Below are 16,671 nucleotides of genomic sequence, written 5' to 3'. Positions count from 1 at the left end.
GTAGGTTAATAGCGATATACTAATATACTAATTACATGGGATATAATAATATACTACACTAATAATGGATTTTTTCATACTTTTCGGTTATCCGACTTTTGAATTATCCGACCAACCCCAGTCCCCAATTGAGTCGGATAATCGAGGCTCTACTGTAGTAACAATGGGCATTTAGATCAATTCGCAGTTGAATGGTTTTGCCTATTAAATGCAATTAAACAGAATTCTGAGTGACTTGCAATAAATGAGAAGAACAACGACACAACTGCACCAGTACAGGTAATAAATCATGTAGGCCTTTCCGTAACAGATTCAAACACAGTATTTATCATTATATATTACATTGTGTTTACGTGGCGTGGTAATGTCTTTTCCTAAAAATACGAGAAAAAAACTGTAAGCTGCATATATGTAATTCCGTTGGCTATTTGTCTCCACTATTTTCTTATCTGTCTAAAACTCGTGTCTACGCCGTTGACAAGGATTAGAATTACCGAGGTTATTCTATGAACAATTAATTAATTTGATATGGTTTGATGCATCGACGCAACACGTACGCGATTTGCGAAAAGAGGGCTTTCTACAGGAAACTGGGCATATTTACGTATTAGACATGTAAAAAAATCAGTAAAACTACCACAAGACCACTCCCTGTTGGTTAGGCGCGAACCCACGACTAGTGTTCAACGGTGTTATTCATCCGGTGACTGGCCAGCCTGAAACAATTGAATAACATATTAAATAAATTAATAAATAAGCACGCACGACCCCAAATTTGTATTTGTCTTGTCTAGTTTGTCGTTGTGTTCATTTGTTTTTTCACACTGTCTGTCTAGCTGTGAAGTAGTATTAAGATTCACACTCATGTTCAGTTTCATTAGCATTAAGTAGTTATAAGCAGGGCTGTGGAGTTCGAGTCGTCAAAAAATCCACAAACTCCGACTCCTTTTTACGTATATGAAATGAAAAAGTATTGGAATCATGTCAAATTTGACCCTCCCAGTTTTTTTTGCAAATCTACACGATTGGAGACCTCCTGAACCCCCAAAAAGTCAATAAAAGGGGAAAAATTTGCACGCATGTGTGTTGGTGTCTAATTTCTTTACCCATTCTGAGATATTGTTTATCTCAGAACAGAAAATAAAGTTTAAGAAACAAAATTTGGTACTGTAGCTTTCATATAAAGTGGCAATAATTAAGAACCAAAATTTAATAGCATTAAAGGTCGACAGGGTGAAGACAGAGAAGGTCATGTGTCATTTCTCCAGTGTGGTTGAACTTAATGAATATTTTACTCGTTATTAGCATTCACAATTTTTAAAAAAATAAAACTCGTCTCTACCCTCAAAAGTAAGGTTTTTGTCATTTTATAAGAGTATAGTGAAACCTGTTAAGATGTTAGGATGTGTATGGGGGCACAATTTAGTTCAACCACTTTGACGCTTAATAACTCCTGTGTTAACTCAGATTTAAAAACCAAACCACAGTAGTTATTAGTAGTGATGNCCTGTTGTACGAGGGTTTTACCCAATTCTCGAACCGTGTCAGAGTGAATCCGTGCTATAAAAGTACCGTGTTAAACGGGGGATGGTATCAATTCTCGAACCGTGTTAAAGCGAATCCGTGCTATAGAAGTGCCGTGTTATACGGGGGTTACCTGTATAATTAATTGAAGTGTATTCATATTCTTGTAGACTATCCCTGCGTAATACAATAGTCACATGCAACATTGATATTTTATTATAATGGCATTAAAATAACGATATAAAATTTGTACGATCAAGAAAAACATCATATAACTTTTGTTTATCCAACACAATGTAGTGCAACTTAACGATCCCTTGGCTTTCTTTCACCTTTATTATANTATTTATATGCGAAATTATACCCCGACTTACGCGATTACCGCTCAGTCCCACCTATCGCGTAAGTTCGGGGTATCACTGTATATAACACAAAAATTTTTCTAACATATAAAGCAAAGGCAATTTTATTGTAACTAATTGCCAATACAGCAGAGCATAAAGTAGTACAGATGAAATCACTGAGTGAAATAAATTTATATAAATATGAGCAGAATTAATTTTAGCTCTTGAAAGAATAGGCCATATTGAACCCATTGCCATTTTAGCCTTATGTATACTATATTTTTTGCCTGTAAAAATTGTCCAGAAGATAAAAATAATACTCCCAAGTAGATGTAATTCGTAACGACCTGTAGAAGCTGATTATAATAAACCATTTTTCTCTGTATGATCGAATACCATTACTTTTGTTTTAGAAACATCTATAGTTAATCCATAGACACAGAAAATTTCTCCAAAATTGCAATTTTACATTTTGACATTTGTGTGGTATTAGCAAGAATTACAGTGTCGTCAGCATGCATTAATATATGTAACTCAACTTGATCAGAGAGAGAACTCCAGGTAAGAAAAATTTAGCGTGTCGAATTATCAGATTATTAACGTAAAAATTAAAAATTAATAGGCTCAAAATTTTATCCCNTATAGAAGTGCCGTGTTATACGGGGGTTACCTGTATAATTAATTGAAGTGTATTCATATTCTTGTAGACTATCCCTGCGTAATACAATAGTCACATGCAACATTGATATTTTATTATAATGGCATTAAAATAACGATATAAAATTTGTACGATCAAGAAAAACATCATATAACTTTTGTTTATCCAACACAATGTAGTGCAACTTAACGATCCCTTGGCTTTCTTTCACCTTTATTATAGTTGATCAACTAGAATAAAGCCGAAAGAAAGCCAAGTGATCATTAAGTCGCACTACATTGTGTTAGATAAACAATAGAAATAGAACACGACACTGTTTCAAAAAGATCAAAATCATATAACGTTTTGTTGACATATATACGTCGAACATCTATATGCCAGTGTGTTGGTAAGTGTCGAGAACCCGCGATTAACTTCCAGTGGTTAGTGGTTCTGTCCACTCGACTACTAGTGTCCCTTTTAATGTAAAAATTTTACTTATCATAACTGCAAGTAAACAGATTTAATTCGTATTTAGTGGCTTAGCGCCGTACTGGATTAAGTAGCAATTGTTTTCTGGCACAAGGATAATCTAGCCAAACTGCTTAATAAACTTGTACAATACAATGAGTAAGAGCAACAAATTCCCAACACTGTAGAAAGTCGTTGAATGTCAATTTTGGAAACGAAAAGTAATATACGTTTCAGTATTCAGGAAAATTATTTCGAGTTTTATTCTATCTAGTCAATTAAAGTATATAAACATTAACAGTATCTCTTTATCTTTAATAATTTGGGAGATAACTCATAGTTTAAAATGAAGGCCAAAGCAAATTTCACGTACAATTTTATTTACTCTAGAATTTATTGATAGTAATGTTAATACATAATTGACATTAAAAAGTAATTGTGAGTAATTTTTTGAAATGAAAATTTATGCGCTTACCTTTATATCGTTTTATAATTACTGAGAAATATTATAAGATAATGAATAACTAGTTTTCTACTAAAACAGAGAGTTACTTCTACGTTGCGTGAAGAGAAATTTTTAATCAACTGACTTATTCAGAATTTTATAAACATAAAGATGCGAATTTAACGATCGATAAGGACATTAGAAAACGTGATTTATTCTCTTGCATACAAAAAGAAGGTGCTGTACAATAGCTTTCATCTTCTACAAATTATAGTTATCAATATATACTGAAGTAAATTTTTAACAAAATACATAAATAATACACCTGTATATTTAAAGATACTTTGGAAATTAAATAATAAATCTAATAAATAATTTAAAAACTTTTTAAAGATCTCTATTATAATAGTGTTTTGCTCGTTAAAATTAATAGAAATTCATATTTTTGTAAATCGTGACTGTCAAAAAATGGCCCTTGAAAATAACATTTAAAAAAAAAATTTTATCATGAAATTCGGTAAACATTTTCACTTGAAACACGCGTGAAAAATTCAAATCAATTATTAGAGTATGCAAATCACACTCATTATTTTAATGTTTACATATGCAGCAAGCAAATAGAATGTCACTTATCCGTGAGACAATTATCTACATATCGCTTTATCCAAGTATACTTGCACAGTTCTAACAATAGCTAAGTGAATAAAACACTAAGCCACTATTAGATTAAACTACACAGTAGTTAGTTACTCGCAAGTTAGCGCCTTGTAAGCTGCCTATGTAGTGTTACAGGTTTGAAAGATTAAATTTTCTTTAATCTAAATTTCGCGAAGTTAACAGAGACTTGTTTTTATTAGTTTATATGATCATAGTCTTGCCTATGCTAGATAAAACCATGATTATTAGTGAAAATGTAAATGATATAATAAAGTTTTAAAATTTCTCTTCGAAGAAGGATAATGATTAAGAACTTTATAATTAAAAAACTCGTTTTTATTTAGGTATTACGCACACGAAGCAAATCTGGAAAATTTCACTTGTCTAGCCTATTGGTCAGATTGAAACCCATGAATTTAGTGGAATTAGCCACTTGGCCACAGGTTAGCGCGACATTGAGAAGTTATGAAAAAAGCATAAGACGGAAAAGCGAAAATTGAAGAGAAAACTTTCTTCTGCACGCAATCATATCGAATAAAAAAGATAAACGCTCCAATTCAATAAAAGTAATTACTTTCTTCTGTGCGTAAACAAATGTCTAATCAATAAACAGATAGGTCTACTTCAGTTATGGAAACGCAACACTTGGGCAATCTCTAGGAAATGCCTTTCTAACGGTAACAGGACCGTTAGAAATCCCAAAAACTCCACGTGGTCAAGTCATCCTGGCCAGGCCCTAATCCACGACGGAATTCTCAGTGTTCGGAAAACTAAACCGCTTGGGCACTTGGCCAGTTATTTAAAATAAACATTGTAGAGTATTTTTTAATTTCCTCTATTCTCTAGCTTTTACATCTCAGTCACGATATAAAATGCTACTTGAAATCGATTCATAATTTAATTTTAAAAAATTTTTTAATCATTGTAATTATGTTCAACACCAATTAAATAAATGAAGCACTTTCATTTAATATATGTATTTTATTCATTTGTATATGAAAGTTTCTAATTAGTTTACTGTATAATCCATCAGTTACATTTAATATCCTTTACCAAATCTAGCGTGTACACATATAATGTTGCTTGTTTCTTGCGTGGCACTTGCATATTGTGTTTTCTCTAACATCGAATATAATATTCTAACACGCATCTTTGCATAAATTTAATGGTACTTGAAATAATTGTAAGTAAATAATTGTTTCATAAGAACATAAGAAGTTTCCAATATATTAATACGTGTTAATGATAACGTCTACACTTCCGTTTTAATAAAGATTTTCTGCAGTGACATTGAAATATTTTGTTAATTGTGACATTAGCATGAAAGAATCGTGACAAGCCGCCGTTCTGTACATTACTTACGATCTAAATCAATAGTGGATCCAGAAATCTTTAAAGGGGCGCAGAAAAGAAACAATATACTTGAGTTACCTACCTGATTTTGCTCAAGTAAATGCACAGAATGTAAGTGCAGTTTAGCCCCGAATCTATTCTGTTCTCACCTACGACGATGGCTAGAAGCAAATAAACAATTCAGAATAAAAACGACGTAAAAATGCCTTGTGTCTATTAATACACCCAGTAGTAAAGAAAATAACAGTCATAATCCAAACTTCCCACATAAATTCATCTGGACAGTTGTTTGTTAAATTACGGCAAGGCAACACTTCGGCAACCTGCCTAGGGGATAGGTTTATTTTCCAAAACGTACATTACTGTTATCATTAACACGTAATAATATTTTAGAAACATTATATATATACTTACAATTATTTTACGTGCTATTGATTTCATATGAAGTTGCGTGTTAGAAGTTTATATTCGATGTTAGAGAAAACAAAATATGCAAGTGTCACGCAAGTAACACGCAACATTATATGTGTACACGCTTAATTTGGTAAAGTATATTAAATGTAACCGATGGATTATGTAGTAAATTAATTAGAAACTTTCATATTATACAAATGAATAAAATACATATACTAAATGAAAGTGTGTCATTTATTTAATTGGTGTTAAATTTAAATAAATGATTAAAAATTTTTTTAAATTAAATTATGAATCGATTTCAAGTAGCATTTTATATCGTGACTGAGATGAAAAAGCTAGAGTATAGAGGAAATTAAAAAGTACTATACAGTGTATATTTTAAATAACGGGCCAAGTGGCTAAGCGGTTCAGTTTTCCGAACACTGAAAGTTCGGTCGTGGGTTAGCGCCTGGACAGGACGAGCTGACCACGTCGAGTTTTCCGGGTTATCTCCACGTCTGTAACACCTAAATAGAGGCCAGTTTCCTTAGAAAGTCCTTCCAGGAGGCATTTTTCTTCGACATATCGCCAGGTGTTACGTTGCTATAAACAATTAAACCCATTGTAGCAGTTATGACTTGATAGGGCAGGGATGGCTAACAGTTTTCGGCTCCGGGTCGGATTGGAAATGAAACTTTTTCCACGCGCCGAACCAGAGGTTGCCCTAGGAAATTTATCAGGTGGTGCGAGATTTCATTGTGGTGTCACCCCGTAGAGACTAATTGTAGATAGAGATTACAGATACATTTTTCACGTTATCATACTTTATCAACACCCTACGCTGTACTTAAGAGATTTGTAATGGAGGCCATATGTTGGCCATGCCTGTGATAGAGTGTTAAATTTTATACATAGAAATAAAATTTAAATGTTAATACTGTATAATAGTTTTTACATTTATTTGAATAACTAATTTTAATGATTGTACTCGTAATTATTTTATAGTCACGCAACAATTAATTAAATATTTCTTTTAGAAATAATAATAATATTTACATTTTTGTTTTTTCATACGTAACGTAGCAATTGCATTAAAATATACTTGAAAACACGCGATATGCTGTTTCCATACAACAGTTATTTCTTCCTATCGGCGCTGACCGTGCAGTTTATAACAATGCTTTCGTATTGTTGTCTTTTTCATATTATTCTACTTACTTTTACGATTGCTTATTCAGAAAATAGTAAGTAAATCTTTTTGTGGTAAAATTTAAGAAGATTTTTCTTATTGATCAAAAGCTATGTATGTGTGGCATAGTTTGCTTTATTCTTTCTAATCATGGAACTTTACAACTGCAGTTATTATATTGTTGTTTCACGCTTTGTTTAAATTTTGTCAGTGTTTGGTGCAGTTTGGTTAAGAATCCCTTAACGCTAGTAAAACTAAATATACAGTTTTTTAAATATATTTTTATCGCGTTCTTGTTGTTAAGTTTGTTTCTTTATTAAGTTACGGCAACGGAACACTTGTGCAATGCTTTCTGGGGGTTTTTATCAGGGTGACTGGCTCTTATTCAGGTGTTACAGGCGTTACCCAGAAAACTCCACGTGGCCAGCCTGTTTTAGCGAGGCGTAATCTCAAGACCGAACTTCCAGTGTTCGGAGAACGGACCCGTTTGGCCACTAGTTGGCCTATTGTTGTTAAATTTTAAACAGATTAAGTTATCACTATATTCTTTCTCTCTCTATCAACTTCGAACAGTTTCGATGTATTGCATATTTGCGAAAACTTTCTGAACTGCTGTAGAACTTTCACATTGTTTTATTTGGGAGAGTTGTTATCTATCACCCAGGTTTGTTGTTAACATATTTTTCACATTTTAGTTCGCACGTTCGACACTTTTTTGTATTCACTGTATTGGTTTTCTATAAATGATTATGAGTTCATGCTGTTTGGGTTTGATGTTGGAATATGACAATGAAACTCGAGGGCGATTTGCCAAGGACACAGTGCCTCCCGGAGATTTTCCACGTTAACTTGACTCCCTTTAAGGTGCTAGATATGTGAAAAAACACCCGAAAAAGATGTGGCGCGCCATTAAAACTAATTTTAATTAGGAATTGTTTTAATAAATGCTCGTCGCATAATTCATACAATGAAATTCTAAGAGCTGTATTTGTGGTCTAATACATCATTTCGGTACGAAATTTATACAGAATTCGACAACAAGAGCAGATTGTTAAAAGTTGCAGGACTTGAGGTAATAAAAATAAACTTTTCGAAAAATAGTATTTTTGTTCTTATAAGCGAAACTAATGTTGGTTTATTTTTTGTGTTTAGAATGAAATATACATGCAGTACGACGAAAATTACAGGATCACTGGTGGAGAATTATTCAACACGTTCATGACTGTTTTGAACAAAGCAAGATTTAGGTAAGTAATAAATGTATTAAATTAATACAATAATTGAGGAAATAATATGGAAATTGAATAGTAAAACGCTATTTAAAAATTTTATCTAGACAGTTATTAGAAAATTTAATATTTTTTTTAAACTTAAAACTAATATATGAGAGAATTGCTGTAATTGCACTATATCAAAATATTTTAATTTTCACAGCATATCATCTCGATTTTTCTACCTAAAACTGTAGCGTGAAATATCTGCTATCTCTACTATTAAAATCAAAAATTTATAAAATTGCAGTTCATTTTAGTGCTATTCTATACACATCTACAAACAATATGATTTCAGTAAAACCGTACTGTTTGTAGTAGTAAATCGATTCCTAAATCGTATTTACTTATTTCATTAAATTCAAGTTTTATTTTAATAAGTCTACGTTTTCACACTACTGTTATTTCTTTGAATGTACAGCACTTCTCGTTTTTATTGCTGTAATAAAAAGTTAATTTTGACAAGCTAATGTATAATGAATTGTGCTTTCTAAAATTCCACCGATACTATTTAGGGACTATTTGTTAATGTGACTTCAGAAATTTGATATATCACACTCATTTGCGTATTTAACTTATTTAGACTTCAAATTTTATAAATTAACATGTTGTAAGTGTTTAATTTTGGTATCAGATTATATCTAATAGTATCATGATAACATGTTGATAGAGTTAGAAATGGGCACCGGTAATATTGAGTTAGGTGTTCTTTGGTTGATAAGTTGATAAATTCCTGTGCATAAAAAGTAACAGTTAAATTGGTAAACCGTTGTAAACTTATATGTTTCAAATGAACTAGTATCATTTTACAGGCAAAAAATGGCGACTTTGTAAAAGAATAGGTGAGGCTTGTAAGAAGAATTTGTAGAAATTTTTGATACATTCATAGAAGTATTAGCATACCTCTTGTACTTCTAAGCGTGTTTGGTACTATTTTATCTTAAATCTAAAGATCTCTCGTAAGTTTCTGCTTATATAAGTGCTGTAATAGATTCTTACATTGTTGGACTTAAGACACTGCCAAACGTCAAAAAATGAAATAATTCCGGAATAATTTGTTTGTATAAATGTTAGTATGTAGGGGGTAGGATTTCGTTTATCCTGTTTGAACCTTAATAACTCATGTGCTTTTTGTCAAAAGTTAATGAAATTTTGTAGGAATGTTTGTTTTTTAAAGGATTGATGCTGTTAGATTTTCGGCGGTTAAATGTCAAGGAATGGGGAGACAACAAGGATATCGTGTGTTAGAGAGTAAAGCTATAAAACTCTTTGATCGGCGTCAGGTTGATAAAACCCGCTCACGTTGTCACTGGATGGCTAGGATAGCTCTAAGTACAGTGGGGAAATCGTTGATAAGTCGACAAGGTGTCTGTTTCTCCAGAATAAAGGCAGGTTACGAGGTTGACAAATAAGCAACAATTTGACAAAAAAAAACAAACCAGATTACAATATACAGCTAAGTATTTATAAGATAATAGACCGAGAGATAGAGTGTATACAATTCTCCAAGTAAAATATCTTTATTAGACCGATGTCTCCGGATTCAGGTTATGTGATGGTCGGAGAAAGATCGTGGATCTTCGGCGAAGGTAGGTTTAATAAAAGAGAGACGAAATTGGCAATGTTGAAAGGTGGAACGTTGTGTATTATTCCTCGAAATATGTTTGTCCCGAAGGTTGAGTTCGAACCTTTTTTTGTCCTCTAGAGTGTGCGACTTTTGCTCAGGTGATTCACTTTGTTGTGATTCTAACTTCCCGATTTGTCCCCGGTAAATTAGAACCGTCTGACTCTTTTTACCATATAAGGCAACAAATTCGAAGCTTTTAGAGGTCACCCTCGCGGTGTTATGACTCCTCTTACTTTATAGTTTAACTGATTTTGACGTTTCTCCCCAGTTATAACCATTTGTTAACATATTCGCGGTACTTATTCAAAACATTGTTAAAAACAGTCAATGTGTATAGTTATTTGATGGTCTTTATCTATCGAAACAGGTAAAAGGAAATTCCAAGTGGTGGGAAAAGGAAGTGGATTTTTTTACTTCTGCCTGAACTGCGTATTCGTTTAATTAACTAATTAAACTAATTACTTAATTGCACCTCCAGAATCTCACATGTGTATCTCTAGTAAAGTCAGACTTAATGACGATTTCCCTTATTTTTTAAATTTTCTTCAAGTTTTTATATAAGTCGTCCCTACCCTCAAAATTAAGCTTTTTCCCTTTTAAATTGTTAAAAATATTTAGGAATTTTTAATAAACTACGATAACAGATGGCGCCACCAAAATTGTAATTGTTGCCGGAAAAGTTCAGCAACTCGTTGCTGGTTTATTATAAAGATGTTCTTTTCAAATATTTCATTTAAACATAAATTTTGTCTTTTTAATCTACACATGAAAATAATTTGATTTCAGAATATTAAATGAATTTTGATTACAAGCATCAAAGATTTTAGATGGCATCATTTTAAAAGTTACATTGTAATTAAGTACTTGATTTGAATTTTTAAATAAAAAACTTGGCTTTTTTTAAGATATGAATTGGTAAAACCTATCCCAACATCATTTGGTATGAAGACAACAAACGGAAGTTGGAAAGGAATGATTGGACAAATTGTCAATAAGGTAAGGTAATGAGAAGATTTCGATTTATCGGAGTTGTAAGACTCGCCGTGATTTAGCTTTGGTACGTACTTCTGCCGGAGAAACCATTCATCATATCTTATTGGTGTTCATTGACATCACTGGGATAAGGCTGGCCATAACTATTTACATTGTTGACCTAATAGGCATGTTGACTAGGAAATCATTAAGACCTAGATTCTGCTTACCGCTGTGAAGGATTTGGAAACAAGCTGGACTACGAATGCCGGTATGTCCGTAAGTAATGGCTCTACAGATCTTGAAGTGAGAATGTAAAAGCTGCTCCTGGTGTGTTGTGTTGTGTGGAAGCTGCTGGAAGCAGTCAAAGAAATTGCAACCGTCTACATAGAATTTCAGTGTGGTACTGAGAGGTCTGTCTCTGCCTCAGTCTCTCGAAAAACGCTGGAATCATGTGACTTCTAAGTTTCAGTATTGAGTCCCTCCCAAATAATTATGGTCAGCCATATTCTATTAATTTATCATTCATATCTAATTTTATATTTAAAATGTGTGTTTTGAATATTGACATTTTATTATAGTAAAAAAATATAAAATTTTTGTTTTGAAATATTACCTATTAATAAAAATATATTAGAAAGCTGATATTACATTCAATTCCCTTGTGATGACTGAAGAACGATTGAAAGTGATTGATTATTCTTCAAATGTCGCGTTCGTAAGATATCCATTTATGATAAAACTACCGAAGAAAATGTTTAATTGGACATCTCTGATTCGACAATTTTCTCTGGAAGTAAGTTGATTTATATTTTACTTATTTGCAAAAATTGGAAAGTTTTAAATGCGTGATTCATTAAAATTTTACAGGTGTGGATATTAATGTTTACTTCTACATTAATATGTGGATTAGTGATTTACAAAGTGTTGAAAGAAGAAGCACGTCTGGATGAGAACACTCCAGTTTGGACTGTCTCGAGAGCTTATTGGTTTCTTTTTGGAACCTTTCTCAATCATGGTTGAAATTAAAAATTAAAATATATATCTTGTAATGTCAGAAACTTCATTTAAGATTAGATTTTTTCTCTTACTAGGAGCACGCCTAAATTTCGTAGTTAGATTTCCTTCGAGAATAATTATTGCAGTATGGTTGATAGCAACGGTGGTGCTAGTATGGAGTTATACTGGCATTTTACTGTCTTTCATGACAACTCCGAAACTAGAATTTGTCCCACGAACTGTCGAAGAACTAGCAACTACTGTAAAAAGAGGAGATTTTTCATGTGGCACTGTGGCTGGCAATGCAATCACATCGTATCTGATGGTATGCATAGAAGTTATCACTTTCATAACAGAGCTAATATGTTTTCAAAGTATTTAGAAACTTACGTCTTTCTAATAAATATATTTTTAAGCATTTAATAAAATTCCATCTACAATAATTGAAATGAAAGGTATTTTCATCAACAGTGGATCGTTTTGTGTTTAAGTACGAGTATGAAATTTTTAAAAATTATTTTATTAACTTATTTATTTCTGTTTTGTAGCATTCGACAGAATTACATATTAAAATAATAAATAATCATATTCAAGAGAGTAAGAATTTGTTTTCGGAAGAAGATGGATTTCAAAAAGTATTAGAAGGACGATTTGCTTTCATTACTGAAGAATTTGCCATGAAACAAGTATTGAAAAAATATGATGATAAAGAAGTTCTCATTTGTAGTGATTCTGTTCAAACTTTTACAATGGGATATGGTTTGACGAAGGGATCAATTTATAAGCCAATTATTGATAAAATGTAAGTCTACGTTTTTATATTGTTTTTAAAGAAAAATCATCATTTAAACGTAATGTTGGATTTTTTACCCATTTCAGAATATCCAGATTATTCGATGCAGGAATAACATATTATGAATATTTAGGTTTGTTCGAGATGACATTCGATTCGGAATCATATCGACCTTTAATGGTGGAAGATTTACTAAGCCCGATTGTATTGCTATTACTTGGATACATGATTTCTGTCGTATGTTTCTTTATTGAACTATCATTTGCCAAAATATGGCCTGCTTCAGACATACATTGACTATGATTATAGTATCATAAAGTGTTAGGAAATAAATAAACAGAAACGAAACACCTTTTTTCTTGCCGAGAAATACATATAATTAATAGCACAAACGTTTTCAGCCCAATTGACACTGGCAAATAATTACAGAACGATTCCGTAGCCGTAGTTCAATTTTTTACCGCTACTTCTTGACGTCAAGAAGCTGGACAAGCATAATTCTGTTAATATATTACGAACAAAATTGGCTACTGTTCGTTTGTTGAACGTCAAATTTGTCTTTTGTCTAATGTTGAATGTTTATATTATAGCTTTAAAAGATGATTATTGTTTATTATTTATATCAAAATATTTAAAATTATACAGTATATTATAAAAGTTATTCTACAGAATATGCAGACTTTCGTTCTTAAATTCTTTTAATCTGAAGATTTTCCCGCTGAATTTTCTATCTCTTATTCGAATTTTTTTTTGTATTACAGTATTTAATAAAATTATTTATTGCTTTTTAGAAATAATTTAAACGTTTTATATCAGAAAATTTGCAATATTTTATTTTACAATTAACGTTTATCTTTGAAATGTTCCACAAAACCAAACTCAATTTTTTCCGTAGGCATCCTAATTTGGTTTTCAAAAGATTTTAAAAAACCTAACTCTAGCGAATACCAAAAATTGAGTGTATCTTATGTAATTTGAGTAAAGTCTTTTGAATTGGTAGTTTAAATCCATCAACAAATTATCACCGTCNTTTTTTGTATTATTTAATAAAATTATTCATTGCTTTTTAGAAATAATTTAAACATTTTATATTAGAAAATTTGCAATATTTTATTTCACAATTAACGTTTATCTTTGAAATGTTCCACAAAACCAAACTCAAAATTATTTATTGCTTTTTAGAAATAATTTAAACGTTTTATATCAGAAAATTTGCAATATTTTATTTTACAATTAACGTTTATCTTTGAAATGTTCCACAAAACCAAACTCAATTTTTTCCGTAGGCATCCTAATTTGGTTTTCAAAAGATTTTAAAAAACCTAACTCTAGCGAATACCAAAAATTGAGTGTATCTTATGTAATTTGAGTAAAGTCTTTTGAATTGGTAGTTTAAATCCATCAACAAATTATCACCGTCAGTAAAATATTAGTGAACTTTTGTAGCTTGATTTAACAGATCTGCAATGATTTATTTGAACGTTAGCTAAGAAAAAATGCTACAGTATTCATAAGAAAGATGTTTCCTTTATGAAAAAGATTTATTGAAAATTACACATTTGTAATATTTTTATACGCACAATCTGTTATTGAATGTTTTCTTTTTGTAAGTACANTATCTAATTCTGAAGCTAATCGCATGACATCGTAAAACGTCGAATTAACGGGAACGTTCAACAACATATTAGAAATGATATCTTTGTCTTGTCCAACGAAAATAAAGTAGCTAACACGGTGCTTCGAGAGTTTTTTAGAATCGATTTCTTCCTGCATTGTAACGTTGCCTGAAAAAATTTAATAATAATTGATGTGGAAACTGTAAATACCAAATGAAATTCAGATACCAACGTGGTTCGACCATGGGACAACTTAAATTTCCCAAATCAAGAAATGTTTTTTCATTTAGTATTGGAAGTATTAAGTATGTTGCCAAACTATCCCCGAAGGATCCATCTTGGTTTTGTTGCGAAATGATATAATCAACGGCTTTCCTTACAATCCGGTCTTTCGCGATGCTGACGTTTAAATCCACGGAAAATAACGCCTATTAATAGAAATCGACGTAATAAAATAAATAAAACAAAATACATACAGTGTATTTACATAGTAATGAATTATTGAAACTTACGTGCATTAAAATGGCAGTTGTGTGAATATTTCCGAAGCTACCGTCTTCATTCTGTAACGTCGTTAATTGCTCTTTTATTTTGCTAAAGAGAAAAATTTTTGTCTCATACTTAAAAGTTTCATCTTTGAAATAGTTTTTTTGATATGACGTAATATGATTTTTCATACACCACAACGCCATTACAGCATACCCCAGAGTACCTGTAGAAAATTTCAAAAATTAAATATATCGAACTTTTAAAAATTTATAAGACGAACAGAAAAATTTAAATATCATAAATTTGCCTTTTTTCAATAATTTGATATTTGTCCTTTATCTGTGCACGTGTCCGAATCGAAGAATAAATATTATTATTAAATCTTCGGACACTTTGTACATTTTACTTATGTTATATAAGCGACATTAATACAATGATTTGTAATATGTTTGAATTTAGGTAAGAAAGTTATTATTTTTTACTCAAATACATAAACAACTTTTTGACAAAATGTACACCTTACAATTAACTCAATACTGTCAATAATGTTGCATTACAATACTTATCTGCAGCTTTAGCTAGCTTCGAGGTAGATGCTGTATATGCTACAGACGTGTGTACCTTATAGTGTAGCTATAGGTGAAGTACAGTACTGTACATATCAGTAGCGTATTGTGTATTTGCAAAATATCTAATACCATACACACAGCNTGACTGAGATGAAAAAGCTAGAGTATAGAGGAAATTAAAAAGTACTATACAGTGTATATTTTAAATAACGGGCCAAGTGGCTAAGCGGTTCAGTTTTCCGAACACTGAAAGTTCGGTCGTGGGTTAGCGCCTGGACAGGACGAGCTGACCACGTCGAGTTTTCCGGGTTATCTCCACGTCTGTAACACCTAAATAGAGGCCAGTTTCCTTAGAAAGTCCTTCCAGGAGGCATTTTTCTTCGACATATCGCCAGGTGTTACGTTGCTATAAACAATTAAACCCATTGTAGCAGTTATGACTTGATAGGGCAGGGATGGCTAACAGTTTTCGGCTCCGGGTCGGATTGGAAATGAAACTTTTTCCACGCGCCGAACCAGAGGTTGCCCTAGGAAATTTATCAGGTGGTGCGAGATTTCATTGTGGTGTCACCCCGTAGAGACTAATTGTAGATAGAGATTACAGATACATTTTTCACGTTATCATACTTTATCAACACCCTACGCTGTACTTAAGAGATTTGTAATGGAGGCCATATGTTGGCCATGCCTGTGATAGAGTGTTAAATTTTATACATAGAAATAAAATTTAAATGTTAATACTGTATAATAGTTTTTACATTTATTTGAATAACTAATTTTAATGATTGTACTCGTAATTATTTTATAGTCACGCAACAATTAATTAAATATTTCTTTTAGAAATAATAATAATATTTACATTTTTGTTTTTTCATACGTAACGTAGCAATTGCATTAAAATATACTTGAAAACACGCGATATGCTGTTTCCATACAACAGTTATTTCTTCCTATCGGCGCTGACCGTGCAGTTTATAACAATGCTTTCGTATTGTTGTCTTTTTCATATTATTCTACTTACTTTTACGATTGCTTATTCAGAAAATAGTAAGTAAATCTTTTTGTGGTAAAATTTAAGAAGATTTTTCTTATTGATCAAAAGCTATGTATGTGTGGCATAGTTTGCTTTATTCTTTCTAATCATGGAACTTTACAACTGCAGTTATTATATTGTTGTTTCACGCTTTGTTTAAATTTTGTCAGTGTTTGGTGCAGTTTGGTTAAGAATCCCTTAACGCTAGTAAAACTAAATATACAGTTTTTTAAATATATTTTTATCGCGTTCTTGTTGTTAAGTTTGTTTCTTTATTAAGTTACGG

The 16,671-nt window shown here is 31.7% G+C and overlaps 2 protein-coding genes across 2 annotated transcripts; one reads left to right on the top strand and one right to left on the bottom strand.

Annotated features, from left to right (window-relative positions):
• The first annotated feature begins 4,283 nt into the window (after positions 1–4,283).
• LOC111634219 (glutamate receptor ionotropic, delta-1-like) lies at positions 4,284–12,975 on the top strand. Its single transcript, XM_023378941.1, has 9 exons — positions 4,284–4,334; positions 4,423–4,521; positions 8,169–8,263; positions 10,820–10,910; positions 11,524–11,682; positions 11,757–11,904; positions 11,981–12,210; positions 12,434–12,687; positions 12,765–12,975. The coding sequence occupies exons 1-9, from the start codon at positions 4,284–4,286 to the stop codon at positions 12,973–12,975; spliced, it is 1,338 nt and encodes a 445-aa protein (XP_023234709.1).
• A 1,211-nt stretch (positions 12,976–14,186) lies between these two features.
• Positions 14,187–15,001, bottom strand: LOC111634218 (transcobalamin-2-like). Its single transcript, XM_023378940.1, has 4 exons — positions 14,807–15,001; positions 14,527–14,722; positions 14,293–14,462; positions 14,187–14,204 (listed from the first exon to the last, which is right to left on the bottom strand). Exons 1-4 carry the CDS (start codon positions 14,984–14,986, stop codon positions 14,187–14,189), a joined length of 564 nt encoding a protein of 187 aa, XP_023234708.1. The 5' UTR covers positions 14,987–15,001.
• Between the last annotated feature and the right edge of the window lie 1,670 nt (positions 15,002–16,671).

This window comes from Centruroides sculpturatus, unplaced genomic scaffold (genome assembly GCF_000671375.1).
Source record: "Centruroides sculpturatus isolate CEXI.00-Female unplaced genomic scaffold, Cexi_2.0 scaffold740, whole genome shotgun sequence".
In the NCBI taxonomy this organism is placed as follows: Eukaryota; Metazoa; Arthropoda; class Arachnida; order Scorpiones; family Buthidae; genus Centruroides; species Centruroides sculpturatus.
Note: the sequence above shows the minus strand (reverse complement) of the source record. Positions and strands in the feature narration are given on the sequence as shown.

Bases quoted from the DNA above. Each gene is read 5' to 3' on its own strand.
- LOC111634219 (XM_023378941.1), top strand. From the start codon at position 4,284: ATGATCATAGTCTTGCCTATGCTAGATAAAACCATGATTATTAGTGAA. The intron at 4,335-4,422 runs GTAAATGATATA...GTTTTTATTTAG, and splicing joins CCATGATTATTAGTGAAAAT to GTATTACGCACACGAAGCAA. The intron at 10,911-11,523 runs GTAAGGTAATGA...AAAATATATTAG, and splicing joins TTGGACAAATTGTCAATAAG to AAAGCTGATATTACATTCAA.